Source organism: Balaenoptera ricei, chromosome 3 (assembly GCF_028023285.1).
Source record: "Balaenoptera ricei isolate mBalRic1 chromosome 3, mBalRic1.hap2, whole genome shotgun sequence".
In the NCBI taxonomy this organism is placed as follows: domain Eukaryota; kingdom Metazoa; phylum Chordata; class Mammalia; order Artiodactyla; family Balaenopteridae; genus Balaenoptera; species Balaenoptera ricei.
Genome location: NC_082641.1, coordinates 73,053,976 through 73,074,215, shown reverse-complemented (window position 1 = coordinate 73,074,215; position 20,240 = coordinate 73,053,976). Strand labels below are relative to the sequence as shown.

The 20,240-nt window shown below is 36.0% G+C and overlaps 1 protein-coding gene across 1 annotated transcript in view; it reads right to left on the bottom strand.

Moving 5' to 3' along the window:
* Window positions 1-18,645, bottom strand: part of ADGRV1 (adhesion G protein-coupled receptor V1) — a 531,821-nt gene extending 513,176 nt beyond the window's left edge. The window contains exons 1-4 of the mRNA XM_059919079.1: window positions 18,594-18,645; window positions 4,734-4,918; window positions 2,557-2,706; window positions 1,376-1,471 (exon numbers count right to left, since the gene is read on the bottom strand). Of these exons, the coding sequence (XP_059775062.1) occupies window positions 1,376-1,471; window positions 2,557-2,706; window positions 4,734-4,918; window positions 18,594-18,645 (483 nt within the window). The remainder of the gene's footprint in view (window positions 1-1,375; window positions 1,472-2,556; window positions 2,707-4,733; window positions 4,919-18,593) is intronic.
* Window positions 18,646-20,240: the final 1,595 nt, after the last annotated feature.

Genomic DNA, 20,240 nt, shown 5'->3' with positions numbered 1-20,240 from the left:
ACAAAATGTCTACTACCTTGGCATTATTCACATATCCATTTTAATAAAGATACTGCAACTATAAAGATCGTATTTATCTATAGCTCACCTTGTTTCAAAGATAATTCAAGGTGCTAAGAAAATGACATACAATACACCAACTGAAGTAGCAACCTAAATTGGAAAATAAATAAAAAGCTGGGGAGTGTCACATTACCTTTTAGTAATGATAATTAGTAACATGATTCAAAAAGACTCCACACCAGGAAGCATATTGTAGACTAAAACTTACTTGCAATATCCAATTTTACTTGAGATAAATTGTTTTATTTCAGAGCTGAAAACAATTTCTCTCAAAGGGGGGGGGACCTGTGTTGTGTGTTTTTTTTCTAAAGAACAAAACCCTCTGAACATAGAACTGGCCAGGGACACAGGAATTTGGTGATAAAGGAGAAAAAAATGAACTGTTGAGCAAAACTGAGGAAGATGACATGGAGTTTTAACCTTCAAGAAATATTAATTAATAGGAAAATCTCAGGGTAGGGAATAAGTATAGAATAACTATATTAAGAGCTATAACGTCTGCAATTCAATTGTAAGTTTACTATAGGTTTTTTCAGTGTTCTTTCAATACATTTTTCTTGTCTCGAATCACTCCAAACTTTCAGAGGAGGCTAAGAGACAATGCTCTTTGAAGTGCCAGTTGGGGACATCAAGCACAAGGAACTGTGTTACAACACCTGCTACAGACTGAACGTTTGTGTCCCCCCCAAAATTCATGTTCAAATCCTAACCCCCAAAGTGATGTTATTAGGAGTTGGGGCCTTTGGGAGGGGAGTAGGTCATGAGATCAGAGCCCTCATGAATGGGATTAGTATCCTTATAAAAGAGACCCCAGAGACCTCTCTTGCCCCTTCCACCACATGAAAACACAGCAAAAAGACAGCTGTCTATGAACCAGGAAGTCAGCCCGCACCAAACACCAAAACTGCTAAAGCCCTGATCTTGGACTTCTCAGCCTCCATAACTGTAAGAAATAAATTTCTGTTGTTTTTAAGCCACCCAGTCTATGGTATTTTGTTATAGCAGACCAAACTGACAAGGACAACATCTGAGTCAGAGACCACCAGAGGAGGTAACAAATGAGTCAGGTGAAATGATCAGCAGAAAGAGAGTAGGGCAAGAGATGACCACGATCATAGGGGTCCCCTCATTTCGTAGAAATCTTAGGTAAAACAAAAGAACAGTCTACAGAATGTGGAATACAGACAGAGTTGGAGCAAATTTTATTTATATATCAAAAGACAGGATGATTCTAGGTAGCAGAGAAAGTAATCAAAAAATTTAATAGACTATTATCTAAGCAACCACAAGATTAATCAAATTATAACCGTACCATATTAAATGAAATAATTCCAAATGCATTGTCATTTGACAATATTGTCACAGTAACAGTCCTTGGCCATCCAAGCTTCACATTTGCTGAAGGTTTCTAAAATAAAAGCCCAAAGTAAATTAAGAAATTAAACATAAGAGGAAAATAAAAATTATTTTTAAATGATTTTGGTCTTTAAGTAATCATTCAGAATATGAATAAAAATACAAGTATATTTTAACGCACAGATTAAGAAAATATATTAAAACTAAGTCAACGTGGTTAAGTTCCAAACAAGAATTCTTCAAAAGAGTTCTGAAAACCATTTATCACTATTAAAATATAAATTGTTATAACTATAAATAATCACTGGCTAGTAATATATTCTAATTTCATTACTAATATAACAGAGAATTAAGTAACAGTATGAAATTCTATTCATATGTGATTTTTTCTTACACTATAGAAGGTGCTGAAACTTAAGAATTAGTTATTCTATAAATCATAGAACCAAATTAAAGCTAAACTATTAAAGCAATTTTTCTAATAAATATGGGAAGAGTTTGCTACATTTCTATTAATATTCAATAGCAGCATAAAGAAATACGAAAAAAGAGTGTCTTACAAAAGTAAAACATGACTGCTTCAAGTGCCATTTTCACAAAAATTTTAATCACACCAACCCAATCATTCTAAAAAAATTCTCAATTCACTTCAGAAAAATTAACTAGAGCAGTGTTAGCCATCACTGCCTCAGTCATAAAGGACAATTAAACCTTAGGCTAGTCAAGCATTTTCCCAGGGGCGCTCCAAATTTATTCTAAGGCACAGGGACCTCCCACTGCCAAGCCTGCTTTTTGTACCCTTCTCCTTTGAACTCAGAAGTCACGGTCATTCTTTGTGCATCTGGTAGCAGAAGAGGGATAAAAGAGAAAAGGGCCAAAGGGAAGACAAGGTTTTCCTGAGCATCTGTCATGGCAATTCCTAAATAAGCTGAATTAATCCAAAAACTAGCTGTAGAATCTTCTAAACAAGATTGTCTGAGGAATAACCAGACCGTGGAATTGCCGAAGAGATTGTCAGTTCTGGCTTCTATGAAAACCACCACCAGGCACTTAAATTGGCTCATCTCTAGAGAAAATGATTTTTAAGCGTTGTAAGATTTTTATGAGTTTAAGCTTACCGGGGAAAAAAGGAATTACCTGTAAAGTTAGGTGAAAACTAAAAGTTTCATCCGGCTCCGGTAAATCATCATCACATACTGCTATGTACACTGTCCTATTCGTTTCTCCAACAGGTATAAAAGCTGCAGCATATGTGTCAAAAAAGTCACCGGTGTCATCTCCATACAGCTATCAAATGCAAAACATAGACAGTTCTTACATAACACAGTGTTAGGACAAGCAAAATTGATGCTAATTAGAGCAATCAACAGGCAAAAAAAACATGAATCATCAAATGACACTGATGTTTATAAACAGGATGTGGAAAAACAAAACAAATATCTAACAACTAATAAAAATCACCTTAAAAAAGCATTATAAGAAGAAATGATTCTACATAAAAACATTTGTTTACGCTCTAGAAGGTAAAGGAATCATTACATAGAAAAGTAATAATTATATAGGAAAGTAATGATGTGAAATTTTTTTCTCCGTCTCTTGATTGATCTGAAGTGGATTACAGCAAACCTAACAGGGAAGACAAATTGTAGCTAAAACTCTCCCAAAGAAGAGGTGTTAAGTAGCCTGCCAAAATATATCAGGAAAATCAATTATTTCCCTATCAGTCTTAAAGAAACTACTCTTTCCAAAGCTTTAAACCTGAAGTTTTATTTATATTCTCCCACAACACCAATAAGGACCCAATTCTTTTAGCATACCAATTTATTAGTCATTATAAATTTTTCCTCAAAACTTTTTAAGACTTCATTCTGTAACATCAGCATTGCTAAGATTCTCAAGGGAGCAATAATTATGAAATTATAATGGAGCAACTTCTTGTGCAAATCCAAATGAGATTTCTTCTGCCAAAGAACCCAAAATGAATAACTTAGCTACTAGAAAAAAACACGATTTAGTATAAACTAAAAATGAAGGATGTCTATAGGGATATTGTAGTCAATTTCTAGTTCTCATTTACAAAATAAAGTTAGTTTTAAATACTTGAAAAATCCAAGTAAGTTGTTAAGGGTGTTAGAAAACTTGTTCTCATACCTTAATATAAAAAGTGACACAAAAAAAGTGGCACGGTCTTTTTAGAAAGCATTAAATATCAAGAGACACTGATACAAATAAAGAGAAAAACCACAGTAATCCAACCCAAAAATTCATTTAACAATCCAAAATATACAAAAATTGATATGTATGCAAACAGTTTCATCAGAGCAATATTTACAACAGCAAAAACTGGAAGCAAGCTCTATGAAAAACTGCTGAGAAATGATTGGGAAATGATGACCCCACCATCAAGAAAAGTTGTGAATACGACAGAGCAACCTGAAAAAATTATTAGGATACGATCAAAATTATATGTAAAAAGTTATCAAATATAATATATATTCAAACTAAAAATAAATTCAATAAATATATATACATGTCATAAATTAAAAACTAAAAGCAATGCACAAAATTATAATACTGGGTTTCTTTCATAGATAGTTTTTCTTCTTTGTCTCTTTTTACAGTGTTTCCCAATGTGACAATTTAACCTATTGTTTAAAAACTTATTTTTTAAAATAAAAATTCCAAGTAGTTTGGGCCTCAAATATATCAATGTCCTTAGTGGTCATATGACATGATTTTCTGGTTAAACACAAACACAAATACATGTACATATAATCTATCTACTAACTAAACTGTGTGCAAGATAGAGCAATAGTTTAACAAATTCCATCTATCTGCTACTTAATATACTTAATTTCTCCCAAAAAAGGAGCTCTCTGACATAAGAAGCGTTTTTTTTCTAATTGCCATTTCTCTACATTTAAATATTTCATATATTTTCTCTAAGCCACCTGATACTAAGTAATAAATCCAAGCAGAGATAACGAGAATCCAAGTTATCCAAAATAAAATGTTCTTTTACTTAGAAATACTTCTTCATATCTTGGGGTTTTATTTGTTTTAAAATAAACATATGAACATTTAAAAATAATCAGCCTATATCTTTAAAATACTATATCTTTACTGTCAAATGCACATGCTACCTTAGAGCACTCTATAAACTTCTAACAGATATAAAAGGAATAAATCGTTTATCTGCAAATTGTTTATCATAATGGAACTACTCAATCTCAAAGAGTTAAAAAATTCCTATCACTGAAACTAAGACATTTCCTATCTATTTCCGTAAAAACAGAACTACTGTCATTTCTTACCGATACAATTGCAGTGACATTTGCTGGGTCTCCTATCCTTTCAATGACAAGACGAATAACTGTTGTACTTGTTTCATTAACTACAAATTCTGTTTGTCCAGCAAACCTTATTTCTGTTTCTCCAAACACAAAAGGGATGAATAAAGCTGAGAGAAGATTTACTAATAAAGATGCAGAGGGCATCCCTATAGGGGAAAAAAAAAAAAAGATTTTGTTCACAAAATATATCCAATATATTTTCATTACGTTGCATTACCTACAGATAAGAGTGAAGAGTTAGTAAGCAACTAAGACATAAAAATCCATCAAATATTAAGCCATCCAATTCAAATGTGTGATCACAGAAGTAAGTCAAAAATCACAACCCTCTTCTGCGGTACTGTTTACTATCCATAAGTACTTTTTGTTATTTAACTTACATATTAACGTAATAGTTATAACTTGCCTTAAACTTATTTATTAAATTTAGTTTATTAAAAAAATTTGTCCCTCCAGGGCTTCCCTAGTGGCACAGTGGTTAAGAATCCACCTGCCAATGCAGGGGACATGGGTTCAAGTCTTGGTCCGGGAAGATTCCACATGCCGTGGAGCAACTAAGCCCGTGCGCCACAACTACTGAGCCTGCGCTCTAGAGCCCGTGCTCTGCAACAAGAGAAGCCGCGACAATGAGAAGCCCGCGCACCACAACGAAGAGTGGCCCCCGCTCGCCGCAACTAGAGAAAGCCCGCGTGCAGCAACACAGACCCAACACAGCCAAAAATAAAAACAAATTAATTAATTAATTTAAAAAAGAATAATCTTTAAAAAAAAAGTCCCTCCAATTTATTCTAAGTAAAACCTAAGCAGCAACATGAAAGTTGAATTAAAGCCCATCTTCCCCCAAATCAAACCGTAAAATACAAGCCAAAACTAAAAATTACCAAATGGATTGATAATCTTAATGGGACATTATTTATTTGATGATTATACAAATATGAGCAAACTCTTGGAACTGTTACATAAACCAGTTGAAGCTAAAAGTTTGTATCTTGTTTGTATCTACTTTTCCCATAGTTTTGTCTTGAGAATGCTTTTTAAAATTTTTTAGTTATTTCAAGGAAATGCTAATCCTTTCAAAGAACACGTAAATTTCCAGGACTTAAATTTCTCCCATTTTACTAACTAAAATACTAATATCACTTCTTAGAAAGTGTCCATGTTGCTTTAAAACTAAGGAAATTTGGCAAAGTGTTTCTTTCTTTTCCATAACTCTTATAGTTTTCTTAGTACAATGTGTGTGTTTATGAGTCATCAATATTGTTCCTACTTTTAACACTGTGTAATTCAAGTGTTTTCAAAAGCATAACAGTGTAGTGGCCTCTTGAAAGAGCTGCTATTTTGTAATGTAGATGTACCTCTAAAAATGTGAACAATTTATCTCACGGATCATTAAGATTCCAAAGGATTATGTGATCAGTCACACAAACGTAACAAGTTCATGCGTTTTAAAGAAGAGTTGCATTATGTACTCTATGAGCCAAAATGCTTCCTATTAATCTTTACCTTGGTCAAGATGTAATAAAATTTTCATGTATCTGGTATTTCCACATGGCGAAACATGGCTTTCTATTTAGGAACTACCACATAAACGAGCTCTTGATATATTTTAGGGTTAAAATGCAATTTTCTCAGTCGAGTGTATTCAAACAATGCAATCTGGGATTGCCTAATGATGTCTCACATGTTTATGGCTGCAAAATCCATAGACAGGGATGCAGAGTTCAGATAGAGTCCAGGAAACAGACGTAGACCAACAGGGACAGAGATTCTGGAGCACTGAGGCATTTTTTACACCTGTGCCTTCTCTCTTAGAAAGCTGCCATGGGGCTAAGGGACTTGGGAGAAGAAATAAAATAGTTCTCCCTCACCAACTCTTCCTCGACTTCTAAGCCAGGAGTGTGTACTGAGAGAGAAGGAAAGAAAAAAGATGAAAGAGAAGGAAAACAGGAGAAAGCCTAGGTAAGGCGGGAAACTGGGAGATCTGGGCTAAACCAGAGACAACTGAAGATCTTTTGTGGAATTCTAAAGCCAGGATGATGTTACATCTCACTTATGACAAACAGTGGGAAAGAAAGAAACTAGGGACAAGAAAGAGAATACAGGATGGAGGGGTGAGGAGGTAGCAACCCAGCCCTTGGATGTGTAAGAAAAAGACAACTTTGGTCTGTTGCAATTTTGAAAGAAAAATCTCAATTCCTTGAACATGAGATGTAATAGAACCGTGAGCTAAGAGAAATAAGATGACACCTGAAGTTCTAAGTAAGAAAAAGTGAGAGTGAGTTATAGCGTGAGAAGGGCAAATCATGTATGACTGGGAACATAAGTTCCCAAAATCTGTCATGCATAACAATCAACTCCAACATTTGTTAAAATGCTGATTTGCAAACCCAGAAATTCTGATCCAGTGAGTTTAGGGTGGGGCCCAGGAATCTGCATTTAACAGACAGCCCTATCGATTCTAATACAACTGGTCCTTGGGACACTCTTTGAAATACATTATCCAAGAGTGTGAGAAATTATGAGGGACCTGTCTTGGAGGAGGCATGAAATAGATCACATTTGTAGCTTTAAGTTAATTACTGAATTTTTCAATGCAATACACTTGAACTTACTGCAGACGTCCTCATATATTTTTCTACATATTACTATATAGCATTTTAAGATTCCATATATCCTGAAGAAAAAAATGTCATGACCTATAGAACGTAATCATAACAGCAAATGCTTATATAGTGTTGTTCTATGTACTTTATACACAATAACACAATTAATCTTCACAACATCTCTGTGAAGAAGGTGCTAGTATCATTAACCCTATTCTATAGCTCAGGGAACTAAGGCACAGACAGAGTAGTTAACACAGGCAGTGTTACTTAGCTAAGTAAGTGGCTATGCAGGATTTGAACCCAGGAGTCTACCTCCAGACTCTCTACCCATAACCACACTAGACTGCCTCTTACACGTTATTCCTACAAATCACACATCTCTCTGCCTTTAATAACATGGTAGGTAATTTATGCTACATGTTTCCAACCATTCTACTATTTTAAACTCATGCGCAATAACCAAAACTACCATAAAATTGCATACTTAACGCATCTCCTAAAAGTCTGCACCTTATTATTCTGAGAAACATGAAATTTATTTAACTAAAACTATGGTTCTCTTGACTACTTTAAATATTTAACATCTTTTAATGTCAGGACCAATGAGCTCAAAAGGTGCATTCCTGCAGTCTCCCAGGCAATTAGATCTTGTGGTTAAGTCAGTAAACTCATTTTAAATTGACTCACATCAGTGAGTTTTGAGATTATGCAAAATGAACAAACAAGCATCACTGGAAATGCCTCCAATTCTGTGACATCATTGATAATTGAATCTCCTCTGCTTTCATCTTTTCAACTTGTAAGAAAAGTTGTTGAGGCAAAGTTGGCATTCAATAGAAGTTAGAAGATGAAGCAAAAGCTTTGAAAGTGAAGTTCCCATTAGAAGACAGGCATAATGACACAAATGCTGAATAGTTCCTTTTTTAGGGTAACTAGGTACATTTTCCTCTATCATACTAAAAATCTAGTCTTTGGAATTCCCTTTATTAAACTCATAAAACTACGCGTTGGTAACTGACACAACACATAAGTCTTACGTCTATTTCAGGTCACTCTTCTCTTATTAATGAATGTTTTACATGACCCACAAGACCACCTATTTTAAACGTCTCTATAAAGTGAATTTCAAACCACATATGTTTAAAGATCATTATGTGCTTAATTCATATTCTGTCACAATTGTGAAAGAATAATTTTAGCTTCACTGAATCATTCCTCTGCTCTGCAATGGCATGATATTCTAACATTCAAATCCTCTCATTTCCAGCTATCATCCATGTTACCCTCACACCTCCCACTCCTGCTCAGCATGATTCAAAAAAAAAAAAAAATGAAAATTGTTCCTGCCAGTAGATCTCTTAACTCTTAATCAATCTCTTATTGTGTTAAAACAATATGAGATTTAGGTTACTTTCTTACTTATTTCCTGGATTATACTATGAAGTTTGCATAGAGTCCTGAGAGCATGCAGACACAAAGTCTCAGGTTCTTGCATTTTAGTAATCATATTCAGCCTATCCAACAAGTCACCTAATTCTACAAAAAATACTTCAAAACTAAAATCAGGAATATATTAGAACAGCTCTAACAATGCAAACTGGTTGCTTTCAGAAGAGCAGCTTACAGTTTGGTATAACATCTGTATACTGAGCGCCTACTATACATTGTATAACACCTGTGCTAATCACTGAGGACACAAAGACCCACAAGAGATGGCCCTTGGTTCCAAGATACCCACAGGGATGGGCAAAGGATTTAGATCAGGCCATCAAAGCCAACAAGACACAATTCTGATGAAATAATGCCATCTGCAGCAACATGGATGAACCTGGAGATTATCACACAAGTGACGTAAGTCAGACAGAGAAAGACAAGTATCATATGATATCGCTTATATGTGTAATCTAAAAAAAAAACAATGATACAAATGAACTTATTTACAAAACAGAAACAGACTCACAGACTTAGAAAACAAACTTACGGTTACCAAAGGGGAAAGGCTGGGGTTGGGGTGGGGGGGGCAGGATAAATTAGGAGTTTGGGATTAACATATACACACTACTATATACAACATAGATAACCAACAAGGACCTACTTTATAGCACAGGGAACTCTGCTCAATATTCTGTAATAACCTAAATGGGAAAAGAACTTGAAAAAGAATAGATATATGTATATGTATAACTGAATCACTTTGCTGTACACCTGAAACTAACACAACCTTGTAAATCAACTATAGTCCAATATAAAATTAAAAAAATTTTTAAAGACAATTCTGAGACTTTTGCTTAAGCATAAAGATGCAGATTCCCTCTACTGCTGGATTCAGGATCATGTTGATTGGGGCCAGTTTTCTCTGAAGTCTGAAAATGAAGCCAACACAGCCAAAGACAGATCTAAGAGGTGGAGAAGAGCCAAGTCTTGATAATCAAGCTCAGGTTACTGAATCCAGTTTTACCCTTGCCTTTTCAGTTGCTGAGGCAATAAATTACATTTTCTGCTATAGCCAGCTTGGTTTGGATATTCGGTCACTTCCAGCATCAATATTTATCCATTAAATTCAAACCTGTGACATTGTGAACTCATGTTAGGATATTCCAAGTGGAAGATCCCTCCTGCTCCCCTCTCACACTCAACAGCCACAGTCTTTTCTAAACATTTGTGAAAGGACACCACACCAGCTATCTTTCCTGTTCTCATGCAATTATTACCACCATCTACAATATTTTCCCCTCCACCCTGAAATGGACAATTACTGGTGAGAAAATTTAGGACATGCAGACAAACCAAAAATGCTTTCACAATAGAACAAAGCAGGACAGGAGTATACCACACTGACTCAGAAAAAGTTAGTGCCCTTCTGATTGTCCTAAGGAACCCCAATATCATGCTTCTTCAAATTAGCCAGGCATTAATTCCTTTCTCTTGCTTTTTTCCCTTAATGCCTAGCTCTTCTTCCCTTCTGAAAATCTACTGGTGTTGCTAATTTCATTCCTCACTTGCATTACTTAGCACAGAAACATACTAAATTTCATTTATTAAAAAATATCTGCTCCCACAATATGTTATAATAATCACTGAATTCTAAATTCTGTTTATCTAGGATATTACCTTCCTCCCATCTTGCCTCTTATTAATAGGTACCTCAGGAAAGGTAACAAGTATACTATATTTTGAATAAATGGGAATAGTCTTCTACCTTAAGTTTCGATAAGTCTGTAGAAACAAAATAGAATAAAATATATAAATGAGAATCAGGACCCAATAGATGACAATGTAAAGAAAAACAGGAGAATTCAACTGATTTTGCTGATTTTGAAGTAATCAACTTTCATACATAACCTTTCATCAATGTGAAAGTTAACTTGGTCTTTTTAAGTTTCACAATAAAAACTGTACAACCTCTGTGAATGACAGGACAAGGTGAAAAGACAAACATTACTAGTGATGAATTGAAGAGATACATCGACCTTTCAGCTTCAGCTGCTGCCTTGTCAATGCCATAGCAAGCATCTTCCCACGGTGTGACCACCAGGTAATTCATACTAAAAATATGATCCTAATGGAGCAAGGTTTTCAAGTTTAGACTTACTTGAATTCTATTACATTTACTAAAGAGCATTCTAAAACTATAGAATTACTCCTGTGGAACAAGAGAAGTTTCATCATTCATATCATCAATTATTCAGCCTCTAAGAATTCTTAATTTGTGTTACTGGTATTTGGCGAGTACTACAAAAAATTGGCCGTTTCCTTCTTCCATACCAAAATAGAATTTAAATGTGCAACTTTCAAAAGCAAAATAATCTAATGTTACAAATTGAGGAAATGCTAAATACTTTGAAATGATAAAGGGAGGGACTTCCCTGGTTGCACAACGGTTAAGAATCCGCCTGCCAATGCAGGGGAAATGGATTCAAGCCCTGGTCCGGGAGGATCCACGTGCCGCGGAGCAACTAAGCCCGTGCGCCACAACTACTGAGCCTGTGCTCTAGAGCCCGCGAACCACAACTGCTGAGCCCGCGTGCCACAACTAGCCCGCACGCCTAGACCCCGTACTCCGCCACAAGAGAAGCCACCGCAATGAGAAGCCCATGCACCACAATGAAGAGTAGCCCCTGCTGGCCGCAACTAGAGAAAGCCCACACACAGCAAAGAAGACCCAATGCAGCCAAATAAATAAATAAATCTTAAAAAAAAAAAATGATAAAGAGAATAGTCTCATAGTTATTCCGACTATAAATGATGTTTCTTACCTTTATTTTTTATTTTTTACTTACTTTACAGTTTTAAGGAATATATTTTTAATCATCTTTAACATATGTAGAGGTAGTACAATATTAAAAAGGAACAAAAATTAAACAATAAAAAGTCAGTCTCCCTCACTCCAGCCCCCACCAGCCAAATGCTTCTTCTACCCATAGTCCATTACAGTTATCAATGTCATCTGTCTCTCATGAGAGAATCTATTATACACATATTAAAATGTATGTCTAGGGATTTCCCTGGCAGTCCAGTGGTTAAGACCTCACCTTCCAATGCAGGGGATGCAGGTTCAATCCCTGGTTGGGGAGCTAAGATCCCATATGCCTCCTCGTGGCCAAAAAACCAGAAACATAAAAACAGAAGATATATTGTAACAAATTCAATAAAGACTTTTAAAAAAAATGGTTCACATCAAAAAAAAAAAAAAAATGTACGTCTATAGGAGAAAATGCCTGCAACGAATTCTGTTTTCTTCTACATACAGACTACAGGAATCAACACATTTTTTCAAGACAGTGGTTAATAGAGAGGTAAATACTAGGCTTCGATGTAGACATTCATGATGGGAACATATTTATTGTCTCAACTACATCCCCATCAATATTGTAGATCTCATCAATAAAATGATGGTTTCCGCTGACTTTTACTATACCTATCAATTCACCCTCTAGGGAACAGTAGACACAAATCTGGAAACCTGCACTTTCCTAGATCACACATTATCAAACCTACATTAATTAAGACCTACATTAAGCATGATCTCTACACCTGAAACACAAGAGCCATCTTGAGATCCCCTTTTACATCATCCTGGGATTCCCTTTGATTCTTCCCTGTGTTTGATCTCCTGTTTGCTGATTCCATGTTTTCCTCTTTTTTGGTTTACTTGGTTTATTCCCTTGTTTTGATGGAGAACATCCTCCAGTAACTTCCCAAGAAAGGGTGTGTAGAGATAAATGTTTTAGGTCTTGCATATTAGAAATTACTGTAATATTAATCTTCCACTTAATACTTTCACTGGGTATAGAACTTTAGGTAAAAAGTTTTCTTTCATTATTTTGAAAGCCTTGTTCCATTGTTTTCAATGGAACAGTGTTGCTGTTAAGAAATCCAAAATCATTCTGATTCTGAAGTATTATATCTGTTTGCATATTTGTGTCATCCCCTCTCTGGAATGTTCTCCTCTTTGTCCAAAAGTGTTATGAAATTGCAGGGGATTTTTCTTGGAATGGGTTTATTTTTGTCCATTTGGCTAAGCACTCAGTCAGTTCCTTTCAATCTGACACACATCCTACAGACTTGGAAATTTTTCTTATATTATTTCACAATGATTTATCCTCCTTCCATTTTCACTGTTCTTTCATCCTGAAACTCCTATTATTTGATACTGGTATTCTCTGACTAACCCTCTGATTTTCTAATCTTTAATTCTCTCTAATTTCCAATCCTTTGATTTCTGACCTTTCAGAGAATTTAATTCATCATTAAATTTCAATTCTTCTACTAATTTTTTTAATTTATGCCACTGTGTTTTCAATTTATAAGAATTTAGTGGTATCCTGTTCTTCTTCCTTTAACCTCTTTTCCCTTTCAGAAAATACTTATTTTTTAAAATTTTCTATTCTCTTTATAGTCTCTGTTACCTCCAAGTTGCTTTGGTATTTACTCTGGAATCTATCTTCTATGTAAAATTTCTTCATTATCCACGAGATCATGTACTCTCATTTTCATAAGTCACCAAATAAGCATATCACAAAAACCATTCAAGCTGCTCATATCTGGATTACAAATGCCCATCAAGGAAAAAGGATGAACAGTGTAGAGATGCTTCAGTTCTAGAGTACACATGCGGAGCCCTCGAAGATTATGGATTTCAATTGTGCTCTCTCAACGCCACTTTGGCAAAACGCAAAATGAAAGCTTCACTATACTAAATCCTTTGAGACAAACTCAGAAGCGATAAATTAAGTCAAGATATGTTCACACAGCCGCCAAATCTGAGTGTGTGAAAGGCAGCTCTGTCAAGGAGAAGTGAGACACACTTGCCTTTCTGCTCCTTTGAAACACAAGGATCCTGTGTCTAAAGGAAGGTTTCTTGAGCCACCATTAGATGGCACCCCTCCATCTTCCAAAACAATCTATAAACAATTTCTCAAATTATGAAAAGAGGTTATAAGAATTTAAAGACAGATTTTTGCCACCCATAACTCTCTACAACTACAATTTTTAGTTCTTCATAGAACTCAAAGACAAAAGTCACAAGAGTAATTTTTTGAAATTAAGATCTCACTATTAGAGCTCTAATAGTTCTAGTCTTTCCTCTGAGATTCAGTATTAACCTAAAGAAAAAAGGTGGGGAAAGGTTCTCTCAGCCACTTTGTGTGAGTTTCCTTCTATTCTGTACCTAGTTATTGAATATCATCTGTTTTTACTGAGCATGTAGGTGCTTGTATTTTCTAAATGAATTATTTGCACTCATGGCAGGTAAGGGAGAGAGCTTCATGATATAAACCCAGAGGTTTCAACCCAAAGAAGCCTAGAGATGTGTGTTTTTTAGTCTAAACTGTGTTTACAAAATAACACTAAAAGAATTTTTGCCAAGATCAAATGTGAATATTTTGCATTTTAAAAAATGGATTTCTAGACTATTTTGAAAAATTACAGAACTGGCAAATCTGAGTCCACATTTTTACATGACATCAATTGGCTGGATCTGTCCAGCAGCTGTTATTTAGACAGACAATTTGCTCTCCAGTACCCTGCCAATGTCTCCTCAGACTAGGGTCAAAGAGGCAAGTAAAATATTTCTTCTATTTATGCCAAAGGTAGAAAAACAAGCACAAGTGTGTGCCCACACATACATATGGATACGCACACTCACACACTTTGCAGACTGCCTCCCTGCAGTTTCAGGAATTTGATTTTATAAGACAACGGGAAAGCATTCCTGTTATACCTGAAGATCCTGCTATAGATGCTATGAAGCCTGTAGCTGGACACTGCCAAGGCCTCTGGGGGTATTGAGCCCACAGATGCCTCTAAAGCAGGAGGTAAGTACCGGCTCTGGAGTCAGACATGGGCTCTACTCTAGTCTCAACCATCTTCCCAGCTGGGTGACTTTGGACAAATTAATTCACTTCTCTGGGCCTCAAGTTCCCTCAACTGTTAAAGGGAGGAAAAAAGAACAGCTACAGCACTGGGGTAGTTGTAAGGTTCAGTGGAAGGAATTCATCCCAGCATGCCACCAAGTGCCAGATTCCAGGTTCTAGGCCTTCAACGTCCATATGGTCAAGAGACCAAAGGAAATAGATTGGGTATCCTAGACTGCCCGTGTAAAGACCATCCTCCCACCCACCCACCCTCACAGCAGCAACATTAGAATGAAAGGAGGATGTCTGTGGTAAATGCAAATGTTGAGAACCTAGGAAAGTTCAAAAAGCACAATGAAAACCCATCAGGTTCTAACTTCAAGGTCAGAAGGGGAATGAACTGCAACATGGTATTTGAAGAACAAAATGGTGGGGTTCCTGATGTTCCTGGATGACCTGCAAAACTTGAACCAGAGTATCAGCTACTTCTACAACACTGTACCTGGCATGGGAAGCACAGGTAGAAGGGAGGTCTGGGAATGTGGGAAATGCCCACCCTCCTGGTCCAACCTATCAACCCAGAAAGAGAGTACTTTTCAGAGTTAGAAGAATGCATTTGTATTCTATCTGTAGTAAAGTGAGATTCTTCCTGAGGAAAAAAAAAACAGGGTAGAAAAACAGAAGACAGACCAAGAGACCCTGAAGGTGTGTTGAGGTCAAAACCCCTGCCACAACCGCTTTGTGCCAGAGCCCAGTGATATCTTCAGGCTTAAACACTACACACTTTTAACCACCTGGCTTCTGCTGGGTCATCACCATGACTTTATATCATGATTTCGTAAATAAATATTTATCATTTTCATAATGAAATAGAAAAACAAAACACATAATTTAACTAATTAAAGTCAATACTTTATTCTGATTTTCTTTAATTTTTACCGAATGTCTTTTTTCTGTTCCAGGATCTCATCCAGGGTACCATGTTACATTTGGTGGTCATGTTTTCTTAGGCTCCTCTTGGCTGTGACAGTTTCTCAGACTTTTCTTATTTTTGATGACCTTGGCAGTTTTGAAAAGCACTGGCCAGGTATTTTGTAGAATGTTCTTCAACTGAAATTCATCTGATGACTTTCTCATGATTAGACTGGGGTCACGGGGAAGACTTCAGACATAGTGACACTCTCCTCACATCGTGTCCAAGGTACATTCTATCAAAATGACATCACTGTTGCTGCTGCCCTTGATCGCCTGACTGAGATACTATTTGTCAGGTTCTCCACTGCAAAGTTACTGGCCCCTGCCTCTGCCCCTTTCCATACTATACTCTTTGGAAGGATGTCACTATGTGCAGCCAACTACGCTTTTATTTTTTTAAGCTTCTTATTGCTTTCCTTTAAATCAAACAAGTTCAACTTCCTTTCATCCATCCATCCACTTATTAAAAACTATATCAAGCATCAAAACATCTTCTAGATATAGTATTGTAACTCTGTAATAACTTGTCTATGGAATCTAATTGAAAGATGCAGATACTTCCATATGTATCCTTGGAAGATATGTACCTTTCAGGGATACATATGGAAGTCTAATAGAAAGAATAAAATATAGGGTCATTATGAAGATATGTTGCCAAATGGTTGGTTAATTAGCAATTTCAGATTTTGCTCCTCAATTTCCTTGAAGTTATAATGTGCATAAGCTCATTACTGCTTCTGTTAATAAAACTCTTGAGCTACTTCAGGCAGTCACTTAACCTTGTGAGTCTACTTCCTCATCTGTAAAATGAAGTAATAAGTCTACTGACTTTATCTGGCTAATTTGACCTTGGATTTATTTACCAAGTCCACAAATATTCTGTTTTAGAATTCACCTATTTTTTTCTTTAATCTTTATCAATTCCTCTATCCTGACTGGTTTATTATAGTATTTTTTTAAGATTCATAAATTTAAAATTATTTTAGTTTTCATTACTCCTTAGCCTCTACAGCTATGGTTTTGCTCCAAGAATAGCTGTGGCTGCATCTCATAGGTTTTGATAAGCTAAGTTTTTGCTGTTATGATATTCTAAAAATTTTGTTACTGCAGATATTAGTTCCTCGGTAAAACAAGGATTATTTAGAAGAGCTGGGTTTTCTCTTGTTTCCAAGCAGAAGGGAGGTTTTTAAAAATTTATTATCATTTTTACTTTTGTTTTAATAAAAAGTAGGCTTTTATTTAACTTTGTTCATAACATTCTGTTTTCTGTTAATCTCTTTCACTTATTAAGTATGAAACAAAACTGAATTGTGCGAGCTAAACAATATATGGGGGAAAAAAAAGAAAAAGGGGGGGGAAAAAGCCCTTAGTTCTTTGGTCTCACCAAAATTTTGTTAAGGTAAAGTAAATAGCTTCTTTAAAGTAACTACACTGCCTAAATATGTAACGTTCAGATGAATTAGGTAAAATGATAGAAAATCACCTACGGTCCAGATGAGTAATTCCTCTTTCCCATTTGTAAGGTATTACATGCCATGCAATCTGTTATAACTGCCAGGAGTCCTCTTCTAATTTAAACAAATTTAGATACCCAACCCCTTCAATTAGCAATTTTCAAATTTTCCATAGGGCCTCAAGAACTGTTCAAAATTTTAATGTTAAAACAAAACTAATTTGAAACCAAAATGTCTGAGCACCTTCTACTCTTCCTTCAACTTCCATAGTCCTCAGCAACTTTGAAACTTGTAAAACTTAAGACTGGATTACAAACATTTCCATCCCAAAAAGTTTGAAGCCAATGACCTTTCAATATTAATTTATTTCTCCATCTGACTCACACACACTGAACTTGTGAGAAATAGATTTAATGTCACCTCAGTATGCTACCATGTTTTGTCAATATACTTGTATCTCTAAGGGAAATCACTGAGATTAACCTTCTCACACTGTCCAATTACACAGACTGGTTTACAAATAAAAAGCATCACAATAAAGCCAAAAATCCATTTTGATAAATCTCTACAACACTTTGTAGATAACAAAAGTATCCCTATCAAGCAGGTCAAAACTTCCAAATGCTGAAATACTCTTCACTGAACTTATTATATACTGTTAAGCACCCTCCGGAAGTGCCACTAACTCCAGAGTAAACTCATTTCAGGCTGGATTTTGACTAATGTTGTGATAGATGTTATTAGCGTTATAACATCTATCAGAGCATCATTTCAAAATTCTATGTCAAAGTTTGAAATTTTTCCAGTTCAGGGAAAGCCCAGGAGTTTATCATTAATAGATCGTTGAGATGGGTCTGAGCTGTATAAAACATTTTGAAAGATCTTCTGATTTTTCATTATAAATATTTGTTAGGTTTCATTTAAACTCATCTTTACAGAAAAGTAAATGCCTAATAACTATATTGACTTGACTCTTTCTTGCTTTCATAAACATGCTTGGTAACTGTATCTGTGCTTTTCTCAAAGCATTCTTTCTAACTCATCTAATTTTTTTCTTGTCTTACTTTAAATTTCCACTCTTTTGGGCCTTTCATGGCCATGATCCACTGCCTACACGTATTCCAAAATTAAATATTTCTCTTCTTTCTTCCTCTTAAAGGATATAGTGTTTGTTGTTTGAAATGTAGCCCAAACTCTACTTCAGCACTATGCTAGGCATTGGGAGGATGACAGAGTTAGATCTGATTAAAATTTTCTTACAGCTATGATATAATGAAAATTATTAATTCCTTGGAATCCTTAGTATGTAATAAGTATGAACTAGCCCAAAACAACCATGGTGCAAATATGTCACCATGCCATTATTTCTCCAAATTAAATTAAATCCTACTCAAGGCTCATGCATCATGCTAAAAGGAAATCCAGTTTTACCTCTTGGAGGCTCTTTACTTGAATGCTCCAAGAATTCGAGTGGAGTATGCATTCCTAAAAAAGGTCTGGTGTCTCCCAGACTCAAGTGCTCCAGCTGCCACTGAGCCTCAGAACCCCGTACCCTGTCTGAACCTGGCCCTCCTCCATCTGCCTGGACCTGCTGCCTCAGGCTGTGGCCCTCGTGCCACACTGCTCCCAGCTCCCAGCACAGGTCAGCACCACCTTTCAGAGGAGGGCCACTGCACGGACTGTACCACTTCTTCAGCCCACAGAGTCCCTAACCAGCTCCCTCCAGCAACAGAGTTTACTGTCAAGTCCTCTCAAGAGCTTAGTCTTTTCGTTCATGCACACAAGTTTGAAAGAGCTCAAAGGAAACCCATGTGCGGCACGTGGACCCTATTGCTGTACCGTGGCTGTGTCTAACATTCATTCATCACTCAACAACATTCAAAAAATACTTACTGAGTCTCTACTATGTGCCAGGCATTGTCTAAGGCCTGAGCACACAGCAGTTAACGTGACCAAAATCAAGACATTAAAATAGAATTCCCTCTTGGGTTTCTTCCTAGGTAAAGGAAAGGTAAATCCTCTTTAGATCAGTTTTTGCCTCCCAACTATGCACTCCACATAGATGTGTAAACAGTTACTGGAAAATGGATTGTACATCTTAGTAAATTCAAAATTAAACTAAGGTTTATTCTTCTTTGCTTTCATTACTGCATCAGAATGCCTATTAATACTAACTGCCCACATTTAAAATTTTATATTTCAAACACTTTAAGGATTTTATTTCCCTTCCCCCAAAATTCCCTCTCTTCCTCCATCACCAATGACTGTCTCCCAAAATGGAACACCCATACTGCTAAGAATAATCCACCACCTACGCTTCTGACCCTATTCGTTCATGCTTCCTTAAGACTTTACCCCTATTAGTCTCTCTACCTCTTCTCTACCTTTTCTCTTCTCCCTCTCCTTCCTTCTCTCCAGCCCTCCCTGTGCCCCAGACGCAGTCAAACAATACCCTGTCCTCAACCTTGCTTCCTCTTCAAGCTTCTACCTCAACTCTATCCTTCCCTTCAATATCAAATTTAAACTTTCCCTCTTAGCAATCTCAACTTTTCCTAACCCCTATAAAAGACTCCCAAGTCCAACTCTTAAATTCTCATGTAAGCTCCAACCAATATTCCCCAATATACTATGCAATGCTATGCCCACATTTTGATCAGACTAAAGAAATCTGTTGTGAATCATGTTTAGGAAAAAAAGTGGTATAGATACTATACATATCTTCCTAAATATTCAAAATACTTAAAGCAAACAACAAGCACCAAGATGACCTAAACACAGCAGACTTAACTTTATTTAACCCATCATTTCCCAAGCCTATAATGACCACAGAACAATTCACCCCTACTGGTATCTATGTACATCCTGAAGAACTAGACTCATATTTTCAACTACCTAGACACTTCCATCTAGCTACTCTTAGCACACTGTCTAACTTAGAGTAACTACTCAATAACTGTGCATTACTGTTATTAATTCACCCAAATAATACTAACAAAACCATAGCTTCTATAAGGATGCATCAAAAAGTAGTAATTTCCACCAGGTTGAAATTATTTTTAGCAACTAAGACAGGAATTC